General features: G+C 41.3%; 1 protein-coding gene across 8 annotated transcripts in view; it reads left to right on the top strand.

Moving 5' to 3' along the window:
* Positions 1–19,011, top strand: part of SH3KBP1 (SH3 domain containing kinase binding protein 1) — a 357,471-nt gene that overhangs the window by 309,750 nt on the left and 28,710 nt on the right. For all 8 annotated transcript variants that reach the window (XM_023514341.1, XM_003791888.3, XM_023514340.1 and 5 more), the window contains one exon: positions 5,135–5,220. In XM_023514341.1, coding sequence (XP_023370109.1) covers positions 5,135–5,220 — 86 coding nt within the window. The remainder of the gene's footprint in view (positions 1–5,134; positions 5,221–19,011) is intronic.

Genomic DNA, 19,011 nt, shown 5'->3' with positions numbered 1-19,011 from the left:
CACTACAATGCCCAGCTATTTTTTGTTGAGTTTCCATTGTTTGCTTAGCTGGCCCGGGCAGGGTTTGAACCCACCACCCTTAGTAATGTGGCTGGCGCCATAACCACTATGCCAAGAATCAGCAAGCCGGTCAGGGTGATTGTAGGTCTCACCTTTTACCTTGATGATACCGTTAAGGAGAATGGAGAGATAACATGAGCATCCTGAATTGTATGAGTCTTCTCACTATAAAAGTAAACTGTAAAAGGAAAGAAAAACTCACCTAGAGTCTTACCCTGAAGACAGCTGCTGTTAACATTTTGAACTGTTTCTTGCTCATCTTTTTTTTTTTTTTTTTTTTTAGCAGTTTTTGGCCGGGGCTGGGTTTGAACTTGCCAGCTCCAGCATATAGGGCCAGCATCCTACTCCTTGAGCCACAGGCAGTACCCAATTTCTTGCTCATCTTTTTCCTATGTCTGATTTGATTTGTTTGCCACCAATTTTACACAGGTGTGATTGTTCTGAACATCATACAACTTTGTCTTGGGGGGAAACTATATTTATTATACAAATACATAATACATTCCCATTTCAGAAAATGTGGCAAATATACATGACTTCCACAGATGTTTTTAGAATCCCTTGCATCTACCAGGCACTGAGCTGGATGATAGAAATCACCCATCAGAATACCCAGGAATAACCACTGTAAATATTCTTCCAGTCTCCACAGGAAAATTGTCTTCCTGATACATCAGGAGGGCATATGGGTGTATGTTCATTGCTGTGTGTGTCATTCTTAACCTGCCTTTGTCCCTTGCCATTGTAACATAAGCATTTATTCTTGTCAGCATAAGCCATTTATAACGCTCATTTTAATGGCTATGTAAAAATCCATCAAATATCATGGTTTATTCAAGTGTTCTCCTATTTAGGAAAGATTCCAGTTTTTTTTTTCAGTTTTTCATTACAAAATAACACTGATAAACACATTGATGTGCAAAACCCATTTGGGTATTGCAGACTATTTCTTTAACACAGACTTACAGAACTGGATTTAAGCATATGAACATTTTAAATGTTATTGATACATACCCTATTCTTAAAAATGACTTGATTTTGCCCTTTACCATTACACAAAGAGTCTGAGATAACTTTCAAAACTGCACATCATACTAGCTAGGTGAAGTGGGCCATGCCTGTAATCCTAGCACTTTGAGAGGCCAAGGCAAATGAATTGCCTGAACTCAGGAGTTCAAGACCAGCCTGAGCAAGAGCGAGATCTGGTCTCTACCAAAAATAGAAAAACTAGGTGTTGTGGTGGCCATTTGTAGTCCCAGCTACTTGGGAGGCTGAGGCAAGTAGATCACTTGAGCCCAAGCGTTTGAGGTTGCTATGAGCTATGACGCCACAGCACTCTACCCAGGGTGACAGAGTGGGACTGTGTCTCAAAAAAAAAAAAAAAAGCACATCATGAGTGAGGTAAGCCAGGCACAGAGAGACAAATACTATATGATCTCACCTACATATGGACTCTAAAACAATTGAACTCGTAGACGTGGAGAATAAAATGTCAGTTACCAGGACCTGAGCATAGATGAAGAAAGGGGAGACACTGGTCAAAGGGTACAAAGTTCCATCTACAGAGGAGTAAGTTCTGGATTATTGTACAGCATAGTAACTATAGTTAATAATGTGTATTTCAAACCAGCTGAAAGAGGATTTTAAATATTCTATTACTGGCTGAACATGGTGGCTCATGCCTATAATCCGAGCACTCTGGGAGGCCAAGGTGGGTAGATTGCCTGAGCTCAGGAGTTTGAGACCAGCCTGAGCAAGAGCCAGACATTGTGGCAGGTGCCTGTTGTCCCAGCTACTTGGGAGGCTGAGCGAAAAGGATCACTTAAGCCCAGGAGTTTGAGGTTACTGTGAGCTTTGATGCAAGGGAACTCTATGGAGGGTGACAAAGTGAGACTCTGTCTCAAAAATAAATAAGTAAATAAAGAAGCATTCTATTACAAAGAAATAAATGTTTGAGGTGATGGATATACTAATTAGCCTGATTTGATCATTCCACAATGTAACATACATCTATCAAAACACCACATTGTGTTTTATAAATGTATATAATTATTTGTCAATTAAAAATTATCTATATCCAAAAGAAAAACAAAACAAAATTACATATGAAAGACTAGTTGAGAGTGACAATAAAAGGAAAATTAGGATAGGAAACGAATATAGCCCAAGATGAAATGAGCACAGTGTTGCACACCAGAGGCCCCTATAGTCCCTTGAGGCAGGCTCACATTTGACTGGAAGCTTCTAGCTGTCACATCACAGGGAAATAGCTCCAAGTTTGACACTTACCAAAATACACAAATAAACCACATGTTCAGAAGCAGCTGAGTTGTTCTGAGATACATGTGATTAACTCATGAGCGAAACTCCTCCTCCCCACCACCAGCCCCTCTGACTAACTTTCCAGCTGCCCACCTGGGTGTCATCTCAAACCACCTTCCACCCTTGACCAGAAAAAAAAAAAAAAAAGCCTAGTGGAGTTCATTAGATTTGCTGCCTGCCTAAGTGGCCTCTCTTGAGGGCAGAACACATGTTCTCAAAAGTTTCAGTCTTTGGTGTATTCTAAAAAGGACAGGACTGTCTGGCTGTGAGTATAGCTTGAGTTCAGCCTGTTAGTTTGAAAGATGATAATGCCAAATCCTTCAGGTTCTATGGATACCAAATAATATTTAAATGCCCTCAATAACTTATTTCTTTAGATCTGGGGGAAGGAAAGGAAGACTTTTTTTTTTGTTTGTTTGTTTGGTTGGTTTTTTTGTAGAGACAGAGTCTCACATTATTTATTGCCCTGGGTAGAGTGCTATGGCATCACACAGCTCACAGCAACCTCCAGCTCCTGTGTTTAGGTGATTCTCTTGCTCCAGCCTCCCAAGTAGCTGGGACTACAGGTGCCTGCCACAACGCCTGGCTGTTTTTTTGTTGCAGTTTGGCCAGAGCCCAGTTTGAACCCACCACCCTCAGTATATAGGGCCGGCTCCCTACCCACTGAACCACAGGTGCCACCCGGAAAGGAAGATTTTTAAAAATACTTTTCTGTTAGTAATTCTGCACTTCTAAAACCATTTCATTCAGAAGATTACCTTCAAATTGGTGGATTCTGGGGTCTTGACAATAAAATGTTCTAAAATAAATGTTCATATCCTGCCATTTCTCTTGACTTGAGATATGTGTAAGGCAGTGGCCCTATAAGATACTCTGCTACAGAAACCTGGCCATGGGATAGGGGTGGGGGGCTATAGCCTTAGGAAGTTGGAGTGAGGTAGGAATAAAGGCTCTTCTCTGATATCCAAGTTGCTTCCCCTTTCCAAGTAGAAGAGTTTATGCTCCACCTGAACTTCTGTTTCAACCTGGCTCTGTAAGGCTCAACGAGTCTGGCAGTACACACTCACAGGAGAGTCTTGGAACCGTAGTTTCTCTTAGTGGAGGCCAAGGTGTTGGCCCAGGCCTAGTCCCTGGGATTCTCACCTGTGTTTGAGGCTCTGGTTGAGGGTGCTTGTGGTTAAGAGTCAGTGTTATCTGCTTGGGAACTGGGGTGGGGGGGCCCTCACCTCCTTCCATTGGTCCTTCTCTGCTGTGACAAGGATGTACACATTGTGCTGAATATGTCTCCCCTCCCTACCTTTACTTGAGTAAGAAACCCAGGAGCTCACCCCCTTAGTTCCCTTGTCTGGAGTTTACCCACACTACTGTCCCTTACCTCCGGGTTTGTAGGTCTCCCGCTATAGCGGTCCCTCTGTCTGCTGTTACTTCCCAGACAAACCAAACCCTGTAGTATCCAACCCAGCAGTCTGGCCTTCGCCAACCTTCCCAGCCTTTCTCCTCTTGCTTCTTTCTGAGGACTTCAGGTTTTGGCCCTGGGAACCCGGCTACCCTGGCACTCTAACCCATACCCAGGTCCTTGGTCAAGTAAGCCTATTGTAGACATGTCCTCTCTCTCTTTTCCTTGAAGACCCAACTATAATGCCACCTCCTCTGTGTAACCCTCACCCTCTACCATGCAGATCCCCTGTCTAACCCTGTCCTTTTCTTCCCATGGGACTGTGACACACCTGCATCTTCCGTGGTCTATGCCAGGTGGACCTGTGGTCATCTGTCACTCCCATTTAGACTGTGAGCCCTTCCAGAGTGAGTACTGCCTATTAATTCCCCCAGCACAACAGGTGTCTGCAAGAGCTTGTTACTACTCCCTGTGTGGTTTAACTACAGAGCTCAATATGGTGACCTTTAGGAGCTTGAGTTGGACTATTTCTGTTGCTTCCCTGAGAACAATTGCTTAACTTCTGCCTCTCATTTTATGGGCAGGGATCTTTTCCTATTTCACTGCTATGATACCCCTTGGATAATGTCGTTTACAACTTACTCCCCCTGAAGGGCCTAAAGGGCTACCTTTGGGGGGAAGTTGGAGGAACCTTCTGCTCATGCATGAGGAAGCTGTGTTTCTCTAGTCTTAAAGGCCTGTTCCCATCCCAAAGAGCTCCTCCTAGCCCAGATACAGAGGGAAGTCACTTGTGTCCTGATGGGCATGGGGCACCCACCCAGGAGCCATCTAATTTTACAGGCCTGTGCTTTAGTGCCAGCTTCCAGGCTGCCAGATCTCAACTCGACACCTTGTGCCTGTCAACAGCCAGCCTGATGCCTCAGCCCAGGCCAGAAAACCCTCTTCTCAAGGTTAAAAGTAGCTGACCTTTGACAAGCAGCATTGGCTACATTCCTTGTTCCTTAAAAGGAAAGCTCTCAGTTTGCATTTGCCGGTGCTTATTTGGCCACAGAACAGAAGGAGGCCCTGTGTTGCACCCCATGTACCCAGCAGGAAGTGCATTGGTGAACAGTTATTATTAAAATAGCCATCTTTGAAAATGTGTGCTGGAGAGGGGCACATCCAACCTGTCAGCTGGTTTACACTTCAGCCCATGTGGCTGGACGGCTGGTTGGCTCTCTGGCTTTCTCACAAAGGTGACAGTTCTACCCACCTCACACACAGGACACTCCTTAACGTGTGTGCAGCAAGAAAGCTGACAGAATGACAAGGGCACACACCAATTGTTAAATGTCTGGACTTGTGTTTTTAATGTAGGGGTGACGGTCCAAAGATTGACTTGGCGGGCAGTTCGCTATCCAGCATCCTGGACAAGGATCTGTCAGACCGCAGCAATGACATTGGTGAGTAAAGACAGTGTTCTTGCTTCTCTTTGCAAAGATAGAAAAGAACTGTTGAGCCTGCTTGAGAACTAAGGGAACCACTGAAATGCAAGGCTGATATCCCTAGGTTGGCCATAGGTGTTACAGCTTTATGAAGAAGGGAACTAATGGTATTTTCCACATTAAATCAGAATGCCTGGGATCTTTATCCTCCCTGGCCTTAGGAAAAATTCCTTGCAAGGTCTAATAAAATGATGAGTAAGCCCTTTTGTAAAAGTAGGCATTCGCTCTTGTGTTTGTATTTTCCAGTGATTTATGTATTTGATGTAGGATGGTGAATGGGTACAAATGCAGAATGGCAGGGTTCCTTGTAGATGCAGCACTAAGTGATGGGACTTTGAGGTGAAAATGAGCTTTGCTGTGCTAACTGCAACTTAGTTCAGAATAGAGTGAGTTTTCCCAAGGTCAGCATGCCACCGTGTCATAAACAGAAAGAGGCTAACATCTCTCTGGGTAAACTATAGTCAGAGGTCCTTTTGGAGGTGTATAAGTATAGGTATAAGGCCACATGTACGCTGATTGAGGCCACTGGTGGTCTGACCTGGGTGACAGCCCTGTAGTAAGTCCAGATTCAGGGACTAATTTGTTTTTAACTTTACATCTTTTATTTGTACCTACTGAAGTCATAAGTTAGCATCCTCTCATATTCTACATACTGCAGAGGGCTATGTTTTTGAATTTAACTTGTTTTACTATAACTTTAAAAAGTTAAACTTTTTATTTTGAGATTGCTGTTGACTTACATACCGTTAATTGTGAAGTAATACAGGAGAAATCCATGTACCCTTTCCCCAGCTTCTCCCCAGGGGTGACATCTTATAGGACTATAGTACAATATCATCACCAGAATATTAATATTGAGACAGTTCCTCACTCTTATTCCTGTTTCCCTAGTTTTACTAGTACTTGTGTGTTTATTTAGTTCCATGCAATTTTATCATACATGTAGGTTTGTGTGTTCATTTCCACACTCGTGATACAGAACATTTCCATTGCCACCAGGATCCCTCAAGTTGCAGTTTTATAACCATACTCACGTCCTTCCTGCCCACCCTCTTTCCTAACCTCTGGCAGCCACTATCAGGGATTGATTTGACATGGAAGATAGATTTCCAGCAGCATCTATGTTGGCCACTCACTTTAGAAACAAATGTACAGCAGTTGGCAGGGCTTAGGCGCTAGGGCGCCCAACATGAGCATACTCCTCAATCTGGGTGTTGTTTCCTTCTGAAGCCATTAATAGAACTGTGTCTTTGCAACTGTTAGAACTGCAGGCTGTGGTCTGATCTGGTGAAGCCTCGGGAGTAGGCTGTGCAGTTGTGACTGTAAATACCGAAAGTACCTGCCCTGTTTCCAGAAGCTGGTTTTTGTCTTCAGTCAGCCTTTGAGAAACCCAGCCAGGAAGTATAACCTGACAGGTTGAGCTCATACAGGAATAGCAGAAACCTGGCCTGTTATAGCATTCGCTCTGGATGCAGGGCAGGGAGGAGCAAAGTTCCTTCATTCCAGCTGGGAATGAAAACTCACTGTCACAGTGAGCCTGATCCAGTTCTGTTTCTGCCGCTACAGTTTGCTATTTGGGCCCTGTTTTAAGCCAGGCTGACTGGTGGTGAGGTGTTGGTGAAGGTCACACAGGAAAGGAGGTGTCCTCCCTCCTCCAGAATACACAGGGCCATCTGTCTTGCTTGTTAAGAGCATTGACCTTTGGCCCTTGTTTTCTTTGGGTCTGGAGCCAAAATATGAATCACTTGTTTTTCAGTTTCTGACAAAGCAGCGTGGAAATCCTGAGGATATTGGTGGGGTAAGGTTAGTCTATAGAAGCTTTTCATGGTGTGGAAACTAAGTACGAGTTGTTGTATCTTGGGAGCCTACAAAGATAGTGCTGAGGTTTGGTTCTCTCTCACTTTGCCATGAAGACATTAATCCCAGAAGACTGTAACTTCTCAAGTGTATATTATTTGCATTGTAAGAAATGATGACTGGCAGCCACATAATCAAACAATGAAATACTTGAGTACCTACTACTCAAAGGTAGGGCTGCATAGATACTGAGGCCCTCATACACAGGCTTTGGCTTCCAGGGGCTTTGAATCTGCTTGGGCCTCTAACAAAGCAAATAAAATGTAAGGTTGGGGGAGGTGGCTTATGCCTGTAATCCTAGTACTCTGAGAGGCCAGGCCAGTGGATTGCTTGCACTCAGGAGTTTGAGACCAGCCTGAGCAAGAGCAAGACCCCATCTCTTCTAAAAGTAGAAAACCTAGCTAGGCATCATGGCAGGTGCCTGTAGTCCCAGCTATTCAGGAGGCTGAGGCAAGAGGGTCGATGAGCCCAAGAGTTTGAGGTTGCTGTGAGCTATGATGCCATGGCACTCTACCCAGGGCAACAGAGTGAGACTCTGTCTCAATAAAGAAAGAGAAAGAAGGGAGGAAGGAAAGGAGGGGGGGGGAGAAAGGAGGGGAAAAAGAGAGGGAGGGAGAAAAGAAAAGAAAAAAAAAAAAAGAAAGAGGAAGGAAGGAAGGGAAGGAAAGTAAGACAGCACTGAAGATCTATATGAATGACAACCGAACGGTAGAAAGTAATGCTGATCAGAGGAGAGGGTATTCTCTCAGGCCTTGGGTGTTTCGACAGGCTCCATGAAGGGGGATGGACTTATCTGTACCTTAGATTTGGATTTGCTTTGTGGGGCTGGAGGTGAATCACATGGGAAGTAATGACCAACCTGGCTGCAGTGGAAAGCTTGTTCTGTGCAGAAGGGGACTAACATGGAAGTCTAAGTAGGGATGGATTGAGTTTGAAGGGAATGGTTTTGTAATTTATTCTGTAAGCAGTGGGAACCATTGATGGTTGACAGCAAAGTGACATGATCAGGTCTAAAAATGCATATAATAACTGATGGAGCTTTGTGAGACCAATCAGATGAAGGGAGGATAGATGTCAAGTTATCAGGTTATCTGATATTTGGGGTGAGAGGCAGAGAGAGCCAGAATTAAGCTGCTCATTGGGTAAGCAGGGATAGATGTGGAAACAGCAACATGAAAGAATTATTGCCAGGCTTTAGTAACAGGTTGGATTTGGGAATGGGGAGGAGAAAATGATTTGTTAGATATGAGATTTTAGGGTCCGGTTACTGGGGAACAAAGGACATGAGTAGAAATGAGCCAGTCAGGACGAGGAACTGGTTTGGGGGCAAAACATGATGAGTTAATAAGCATGTTGGCTTTGAGATTTGGTGAGATGTGGCCATGTCAGTGCCAGATGGAGATGGAAGGGGGAGTGCCAAGCCTTGAGAGACTGGCAAGGGTGGAGGTAGGGGTTGTGACTTCCTGGAGATAGCAAAGGAAAAGGTGGGATTGGCGTACTGCAGACCTGGATTTGAGTGCTGAATCTGCTGCTTACTGGCTGGGTGGCCCCAGGTAACTTACAGAGACTCTCTGAGCTTCAGCTGCCTTGTCTGTAAAGAATATTATTAACATCTCTATCAACTTCTTCTCTATGTCTTCCAGAATTATATCAAATCACTTGGTGGGTTATAAAAATATAGAAATGCTTATTATTAATGTTTGCTTAGACGTGATAGCTGGGTCCTGGAGATAAAGTTCTTAACCATGAGAAAAGGCAAAGAAGAACCTAGGGCTAAGACCAAACCCCCGCATTTAAGAGAAAAGCAGTGTCTTACAACAGCACAGAGGTTGAGGGAGGATTTTAAGCAGGATGTCTTTAAGCCCGAAGGCAGAAATGTTCTTTGAAGGTGGGTCAGTCAAGGAGAAAACGACATTGTGTGGATGTGGGGGTGGCTCTCCTAAGGACTGCTTTTGTAGCATTTGTTCATTGCTTTGGATCAAGGAGGAAATTATTTGTACCAGAATGTTTTGGTAGTGATTCAGATAATTGAAGCTGTCCAAATGTGGGCTGCAGTGAATAGCATAATACAACCCTGAAACCCATTAGAAACCATCAGTGTTAGCTATAAATAAATCTGTGTTTCTGCTTAATAAAGCTATAATTTAAAATTATTATATTAAATTAAAGAACATGACTTTTTCAGATCTCATGTGGGCAGCTACCAGCATCTGTCAGCCAGCAATAATTTAGAATGAAATCAATTGGTCCAAAACTAAGTTGTTGATGTCTGTTTGAGATACTGTTTGTATCAAACTATGCAGCCATATTTCAAGTAACATAATAGAAAACATGGACGAACTCCAACACAGACTTGTGCATGAATAGAGATGAAAATTAAATTGTCCAGTTTTTCTCTTTCTGGCGGAAGAATCTCTGTTCCAACTGAATGGAAGATTATTTGCCATGAAGTCAAGTGCCATAACGTTTACTTTTATTGTGCCATATATTGTAGTTCCCGCCATATGGTGAGATTTATTGTTACACTTCCATACTACTGAGATTTTCAGTTCCTTACCTACTAAAGCATAGCAACAGGCCATCAAATGAGAAGCAGCCTGTGAACTAAGCCACCTAACTTCAACTAATTGATTTAGAGAAAGTCCTTCTCATTCTTCTTCAGTTGTTTAGCATCTTTGTTTGAACTGTTGGGTTTTTTTAACCATTCTGTCCAAATCTCAAACTTTTCCTATTTCCATCTTTTTATGTGGATACTACTCCCTCCCTCTTCTCTTGAGAAAGGTGAAGATTGCCCCGCTATCTTTTCTACTTGACCCATAAAACATGCTTCATACTACACTCAATTTAGGGGCCAAGTGTTGCTTGTTTTAAAGTTGACAGACTTGGAATATGGAAGGGGGTTGGCAAATATGAAGGCTAACTTCAACTGGTCCTCAGATCTCCCTCAGATGCTTAGGCCCTGTGGTTCGTTTGAACCAGGAAATGTAAAAGTACTTCCCTACAGCCTAGGAATGCTGTTAAGAGCCATTTGATTTTGGGTGCTGTAAAGGTTCTCAACCTGGATTGTTGTGATAGTTGCATAACCCTATAAACTAACTAAACATTGTTAAGTTGTACTCTAAAATGGATGAATTTTATGGTCTATAAATTATGCCTCAGTCAAGCTGTTAAAAGGGGGGGGAGAAAGAGCTAATTGAAAATTTCCACACACTGATGTTGAGGTCCCAAAGTTAAAAAAGATATGCACACCACTAATCTTTAAGTATGGAGTTTGAAGTGACTCCTTTGCCTCACTTTATAAAATAGTTGTGATTATTTAGAATAATAAGCACGGTATTGGTATCTATGGGTTGTCTGTAATCCAACCCTTTATAAATAGAATTATGTTTTAGGCATGTTAAGAAAGCTCACTAGGGCTAGGCACGGTGGCTTACTCCCGTAATCCTAGCACTCTGGGAGGCTGAAGCAGGTGGATTGCCTGAGCTCAGGGATTCGAGACCAGACTGAGCAAGAGAGAGACCCTGTCTCTACTAAAAATAGAAAACTAGCCAGATATTATGGTGGATGCCTATAGTCCCAAGAACTAGGGAGGCTGAGACAAAAGGATTGCTTGAGCTCAAGAGTTTGAGGTTGCTGTGAGCTATGACACCATGGCACTCTATCCAGGGCAACAGACAAAGACTCTGTCTTAAAAACTTCTCTGAAAGCTTGCAGAGGAATCACTTTATAATGTAAATAAATCCCCAGAGGGTGTTAAATACCTATATCATTTTACATCATTTTCTTAAACTGAGATCCACCCAGACATTGATTTTAGCTGATTACCTGATGATAGCTGCTAGGTGATAGAATAATCCCCAAAGTGTTCAAAAGGCTTAGGAATGTTTTCTAAACATGTTTGGGGGTAGAATATACTTTTATAATCTTTGATTTCTCTTTCAGGTAAGATATGCAGATAGTGGCTTTTGAGGACTATAGCTGTGTGTGTAATATCCTCCCAGTGTTAGGATTATTCCTCTAAGACCATGGAGGACACATAATCCCTTCTGTCAACCCTCTCCCATGGTCCTAAGGTTGTAGGGTTGAAATAATAGCAATAAGGGAAGGGAAGAAGGAACCAATATTCATTAGGTACCTACTAGATGTTTTGTCTATTTTTTTCTCATCATCAACAGCCCTTGTGAGGGAGGTGTAATGACTCGTGTTTTCATAGAGAAGGAACAGAATAAAAAAAGCCAGGGAACTTGGGCAGAGATGTTGGGCTGATAACTAGCAGAGTTGGAGCTGATCCCAGATCTCCCTGACTCATGAGCCTAAGCTTTCAATGCATGAGGTGGGTCTATGTCAGTGGTTCTCAACTATTCTCCCCAGGGGACATATGATAATGCCTGGATACATTTTAGGTTGTCACACCATGAGTGTGGAGGGGAGGGTGCTATTGGTATCTAGCAGGTAGAGGCCAGGGAAAGGATGTAGCTAAACATCTTACAGTGCACAAGACAGCCCCACAAACAACAAAGAATGACCCAGGCCCCACTGGCAATAGCACCAAGGTCAAGAGGGCCCAATCTGTGCCAAGAAGCCAATGGTAAATTGGGAACAGCTGGCAGAGGACAACATCTTCCTCAAGTGCAGCCTTGTGCTCCCTGGAGTGGCCTTTCTAATTTCCTGAGAATCTCTATAAAACCTAGTTTGCAAATAATTTCAGAGCTTCTGGAAACCAGAGACTTCATATATAAAAAAAGAGAATATATTCAAAGAAATTAATTTGAACATCACCCAAGGACGTAACCATGACCTTTAAGAGAGAGAGATCTTCCTCGGGCTGGCACAAGTCAAATGATTTCACATAGAAGGAGTGTTGTATTTGGGATTAGATACTCACCAAAGGTCTAATACCCAGTGTTTAAATGTGTATTAAATAAAAGGACAACACACATGAAATTTCATCAATATTAAATTCTCAATCTGTACTGCATGTAGTCAAGCTATATGGAATATATGTATATATTCAAAGCAATTTAATAATGACCATTAACACAAAATTTTTGTTACCCTATTTTGCAGTTTTTACCTTTTACCATAAGAAATCATTTCTATGGAGTTCTTAGACAGATTTTGAGGAAAAACCCAAATCCCCTGGCTTTAGGCTATTGGTTTTCTGTCCGCTTTTTAAAATGAGTGTTTGAAAATCCTCTTTTGGAGCTGGAGAGCCAGTTATTGGTGCTTGCAGCATTGTCAGGTTGTTGAACAGTTTCTCAGGTTCAACAAGACAAGATATACTATGTCCTGCCTGTTGTAAAAAACCCCATGAGTGACATTTGGAGTGTTCCAGATAGACTCCTGGCTGAGCATGTGTGTGAACAACAAGCCATACCTCCCCACTCTCTCAGGGTTAGTTCCTCAGACATAAGAACTTTCATTTGGGAGCCAGGGCTGGCTCCTGCAGACATTGTCTCGTTATCCATGACCTTCAGACATGGCCTTTGAATTCAGGAACATGGTTGATGTTACCATGCCAAGGAACAGAAAACATAGTTCCTGGACTATTCCTCAGTCAAGTCTTCATGTGACAGGTAAGGTGCACGTATGTGGACATATACAGCTCTGGCTCCTGTTCAGGGACACAAGTCATGATCAAACTTAAGTTTATATCAGGAGTAGTTGAGATGCACTATGCATTTCTCAAGTGTGACGACAAAAAACAAAAAAGATTGTGCTGAGGGTTGAAGGCTTTACACAAAGGAAGTGGACCGGGCTGCACTTGTGATTAATTGGCTGTTAGCCCAGTCCTCTGAGAATTTTTGGTTCCCTCCTCATGTGTACTTATGGAGACTCAGTTAATTCAGAACAGCTTCTGTGGACAGGCCCCTCCCATTCTTCATTCAACCCAATGGCTTGTGTACCTTAGCTACATACTGAGACCACTTTCAGCCTGAGAATACAAGTCTGGAGGTGCACACAGTGGATCCAAAGTAGTCTGCGTACAACAAAAGAGACACATGTAGTAACCTTTGCTATATCCACGGGGTACTCAACAGAAATCTCTGAGCTGCAAGGGAATATGGAAGCAATAAGAGAACAGGCAATGTCCAGATCTCAGATTGCACGTGGCATTTATTTGGCTTGGGATGCCCCCCTCCCTCCACCTCCAGCTGTGCTCTCACAGACCGGCAGAGCCCAGTTATGGCTTCCATTTTACTTGAAAATATCCAGAGCAATATGCAACCTGCCAGAGAAAATCATGCTGGGCATACCTTTGTCCTGCTGAAAGCATTATGAGCAAGCTAACTTGATTAAGTATATTATTTTATTAAGTGAATTATTAAAATCCTTCTTTAGTCATGGACTAAAGTCATGGGTTAGAAACCTTGGTCAAGGTTAGGGGCCTGCTAACTTTGATTTATTAAATGAGAAAAGTGATTACCTGTTGGGGAGTGAGGTTGGTGGGCCCCTATAATTGGCTCTGGTGGTGGAAAAGTGGGGAGGTTGACAGGGTGCCCTGATTTTAGAGCCCAAAGAAACCTCTTTACTTACCTTTGCAGTAACCTATAGTGACACTTTCTTCACCTCCCCAGGCCTCCTGAATCAGCTCTCCCTGAGGTTCATGTTCTTTGGAATTTCACAGACTCATTTATTAAAAAAAAAAATTAAAAAGGCTTTTAATTGGGGGGAGCTGTTGATTTTTATTTTAATAATTAAGCACATTTTAAGGAATAAATTCCATCTCCTACTAGAAAAGGTATAATCTCACAACTCCTAAAACAATGAAAAACCCAGCTGGGTGCCTGTAATCCCAGTGGCTTCCAGAGGCTGAGGCTGCGGGATGCCCACAGCCCAAGTCTGAGGTTGCAGTGAGCTATGACACCATTGCACTCTGCTAAGGGCATAATGTGGGACTCTGTCTCAACAACAACAAGAAAAAGCAAAGAAAAAAGGTATAATCTCCACGTTTAAAAACTGAACAAATTTAGCCTAATGGGAAACTTAAAAATGTTGACCTTTTTCTCAATGCCTATGGACTGGCAGTAACTTTGGCATGGATGCATGCCAGTTCTTGGGATAGCTTTTTTTTTTTAATTAAATCAAAACTGTGTACATTAATGCATTTATGGGGTACAATGTGCTGATTTTAGCTTTTGAAACCACAGCTCTACAGAGGTGTAAGGTACAGTGGAGTGAGGGGAGAAATGTTGGATGCAAGCAAAAGGCCCCAGAGAGAATCAGGTATTGAAGCAGTAGCTCAGGTGAAGACTCACTGTCCAGAGATGTACAATTAGCATACTGACTTTTTTTTGGTAGATATAAGGTAGCTTGTAATTAAAAATCAGTCATGGAGTATCAGATTTTTAAGAGCACTTTAAATCCTTATGACCTCAGTCCTCTTCCTTCCCCCGAGTTTTACAAATGAGAAGTTGCTCATCTAATTACTAAAGCTGGTGAATGGGAGCCTACCAACTCCTTCTAGCAGTCTGGGGGATCCTGATCCTCCCAAGATAGTAAAAAGTACATTGGACTTCAGGACAGGTGGCCTTTTCTCCTCGAGTTTTGTAGCGGTGTAATTTTGGTTTCCATGTAATTCTGGACATTAGAATGTCGTTGTTTCATATGTGCATTAAAATTTTGTATTCTGGGTGGCAGACTGTTCCTCTTTTTTTTAAATTTTAGATTAATGTGAGGGATTAATTTTAGATAAATGTAACCTAGACAACTAGGTTACAATGTTTGTGTTTGTTAGGTAGAGTCCCTCTTGTAGTTGTGTCCTGCACCCAACTGTGCCCTCTCCCTCCTCCCCTCTCCTCTGCTTATTCTCCCTTCTCCCACCTTGAATTGAATTGAGTTTTTCTCTTATGTGGGGGTATATTATTTTGTCTACTGCCTTCATATTAGAATTGAGTACATTGGATTCTTGCTTCTCCATTCTTGTGATGCTTTACTAAGAATGTGTTCCATCTCCATCCAGGTTAATACAAAAGATGTAAAATCTCTATCTTTCTATGGCTGAATAGTATTTCATGGCGTGTGTATACCACTTTGTTAATTGTTCTTCTTTTATCTAAGTAAAGTATCATTCAATTAGGTAAAATGATTCATCCTTCTTGCTCTCCAAAAGGAAACATGCCTTTTCCTGGCCACCCATCTTGCTGAAGCAGGCCATTGGGCACACCACTGTAGCTTTTTGGTTTTTCATCATTCAACTAGGGGCTTGGATGAAATGACCGTAGAGAACCTAGTTGAGCCTCATTGTCTGTGTTTCTCTGATTCAATCCATTTCTTTTAGCTCAGTGTTCTGGACATTGAAAAAACTGCTCTCTTGGTAGCCTCTGAATCTAAAATTAAAAACTAAAATTAAGCAGATTATTCTTTTATTTGTCTCTTCAGTTTTGTTAGTTCTATTAGTTCCTTTAATCTAGAAATGATAATTTTGGCCCTTTCTACAGTTTGATCCAGTGTTTTCTTTGGTTTGATGATTTTTGCTTATAAATGATTTGTTGGCAGTATGCAAGTTTAATTGTTAAAGGGTTATGAGCACAACTTTTTACAAGAGTTGTAAAATTATTCATTCACCTTGCAAACTAATATAATCTTTCAGAAGAAAAAAAAATCTTTTATCATAAGGACATTTGTACTAGACTGTTTATTGCAGCTCAATTTACAATTGCCAAAATGTGGAAACAACCTAAATGTCCACCAACCCAGGAATGGATTAACAAGCTGTGGTATATGTATACCATGGAATACTATTCAGCCACTAAAAAAGATGGAGACTTTATATCTTTTGTATTAACCCGGATGGAGGTGGAACACATTCTTCTTAGTAAAGCATCACAAGAATGAGAAAGCAAGAATCCAATGTACTCAATTCTAATATGAAGGCAGTAGATGAGCTAATACAAGGTGGAGTAAGGGAATGAATAAATGGGGAGAGGGAAGGAGGGAGGGGTTGGGGGATCATGTTATATGGCACACCTCTTGGGAGCAGGACACAATTATAAGAGGGACTTTATCTAACAAATGCAATCAGCGTAACCTAATTCTTTGTACCCTCAATGAATCCCAAACAGTAAAAAATAAAAATAAAAAATAATTTTATTTTTATTTTTTTAAACCAAATTCTTACAGAGAAATGTAAAAGGATAGGATTTTTTCCATTCTAAATAAGTTTGAGTTCCTACAGCAAGCCTTGACATAGAGGCAAGGTAGTTCCACAGCATCTAAGGAAGGTGTGTGTAGTATGACAGATAAACCAGGGGATCTCAGACAGGTGCACTTGGATTTGAATCCTCATTTTGCAAGTTCTAGGTTGCAAGTTTCATTTTCAAATCAGTTGGTTTCTAATTCTTTGCTTCTAATGAAATTGAAGGTGGTAACCACTGAGTTGTTTGTTGACAGATGGTTTAAAAAGAATTCTTGATAATGCTAGACCACTGTCTTATTTTTTTGTTTTTTTGTTTTTTTTTTTTTGCTGTGTGAAGAGGTAGAGGTTTATTGACACTGCCTTATTTTTGATATATAATTTGCAGGGAGTTCAGAGAATTGAGTGACATTTGTTAAAAAACATTCTTTCCCTTCTCATCTACTTCTAATTTAAGTAAACAGAGTTTCTTGGCACTTATATCTCCTAAATGAAAAATAGGAATAGAATTGATACCAAATTATCTCATTCTGGTATTAAGTAATACTCATCCACACACAAGGCTCATTAAGATGCTACATTTTCATACTTTACAAATATTAATCAAAATGTGTGGTATGTGTGTATACGTATGTTTTTGTCATTTGTGTACTAATAAATATAATGTTAATTGAGAAGAAAAATAATTTTTTACACTTAGAACCTTATAATTTCAGTAAAGAAAAACCTTAAGGTCAGGCACAGTAGCTCACGCCTATAATCCTAGTACTCTGGGAGGCCAGAGGCAGGTGGATCATGAGTTTAAGACCAGCCTAAGCAAGAGTAAGACCTCGTGTCTAAAAATAGCCAGGCGTTGTGGTGGGTAACTGTAGTCCCAACTACTCAGGAGGTTGAGGCAAGAGGATCACTTGAGCCCAAGAGTTTGAGGTTGCTATGAGCTATGATGCCACGACACTCTACCAAGGGTGACAAAGTGAGACTCTGTCTCCTCCCTGAAAAAAACCTTAAATTTCAGTGTCTTTGCATGTTTTTATAATAGAAAAAGATGATAAAGTAATTACAAAAGACTTAAAGGCATATTACGTCAGAATAAAATTCACCAGTACATGATGGAAATAGGAATTCAAGAAGGAAAAGGATGTAAAATTTCCATCTGTTAAAATCTTAGAATATTTTGAAATGGATGATGGTTGCTGTTAAATTGCTGTAGCATTCAAATATGTATTGAATATGAGTATATTTAAGAAAGCTACATTAACTTACATATTTAAATATCAATATTTGGAATATAGCAAAAATTACATCCTCTGCAATATAAAACTTTATATAAAATTTTAGATTTCAACTTGTGATGCATACGGCATATACACAGGTTTCAAAAATTATTTAAAGTGGCAGTGCTAGTAGCTCAGTGGGTAGGGCGCTGGCCACATACCCTGAGGTTGGTGGGTTCAAACCCATCCCGGGCCAGCTAAAACAACAATGACAACTGCAAAAACAACAACAAAAAATAGGTGGGCATTCTGATGGGTGCCTATAGTCCCAGCTGCTTGGGAGGCTGAGGCAAGAGAATCGCTTAAGCCCAAGAGTTTGAGGTTGCTGTGAGCTGTGACGCCATGGCACTGTACACAAGGGCAACATAGTGAGAGTCTGTCTCAAAAAAATATATATATATTTAAAGTACTCATTTGCAAAACAGTCTAAAGGCCACTGGCTTCATATAATCTTATACTTTCACAAACATTCCTATGGATTAAGTAGCAGTGCTACATTGGAAGGTATATACATTTACATTTTGTGATAGGTTTTGCCAGATGGCATTACAGTAAGTAATTTATGCCAAATTATGTTCCTGTGGATAATAGTGTAACTGCTATTTCCAATAGAGAAATACCCTATTTATTCATTAAATCATCTTGCATAGCAAATTTGGGCCTGTCGTGAGCAATTGTTAAAGGAATTCCTTTCATTTTAAAGGAATACAAATTCAGAGAGCCACTTTCCCCCATTTAACATTGCATGTCATCAATCCAAATGAATCATGACCTTTCTATGCTAGAGTTCAGTAAGATGTGACCCCCCCTCCTTCCTGACCCCTTACCCTTATCCAGATTAAGTTCCCATCCAGTGTCAGTGCCCGTGTTGTCATCTTTTACTTTTCTTTAATAGTAATTAACAGAATTTGTAATCACACATATAAAAGTCTGTTTCTCTTGATGAATTCAAAGTGCCACATGACCAGGGAATGTGATTATTTTTCACCCCTGAATACCCCTATGCCTGGCCCAGTGCCCGGCTTATAATGCACATTTGATAAATAGTTAATGAATGGACTGAGCATAATGAGAAGAAATACGAAAATGTAGGGTCATGATATATAATTTTTGCTGCCACTAGCCAAATGTGACTATTTAAATTTAACTTAAATAGACGTATTTACCTATACTCCATGTGCTCTGTGGCCATGTTGGGCTAGTGGCTACCTTATTGGGTAGTACAGATATAGAAGACTCCCATCATCACAGCCAGTTATATTGAACAGGACTTTATTCAAAGTGATTGTACTTTCATTTTCAAAACTACTGCTATGGGGGGATTCTGGGAAGATGGCTGACTGGTAGCAACCCTGGTCAGAGGCTCCTGAACAAAGGAAGAAAAACTGGTTGGAATCAGAATCTATGAAGTCAAAGACGGGGAGCTGAGCCCAGAAAGAAGTTCGGCAAGCTATAAATCCAAGGAAGATCATTTAAGAACAT

Source organism: Otolemur garnettii, unplaced genomic scaffold, assembly GCF_000181295.1.
Source record: "Otolemur garnettii isolate 467f Iridium unplaced genomic scaffold, OtoGar3 scaffold00051, whole genome shotgun sequence".
Lineage (NCBI taxonomy): Eukaryota > Metazoa > Chordata > Mammalia > Primates > Galagidae > Otolemur > Otolemur garnettii.
This window is presented reverse-complemented; position numbering and strand designations above follow the sequence as displayed.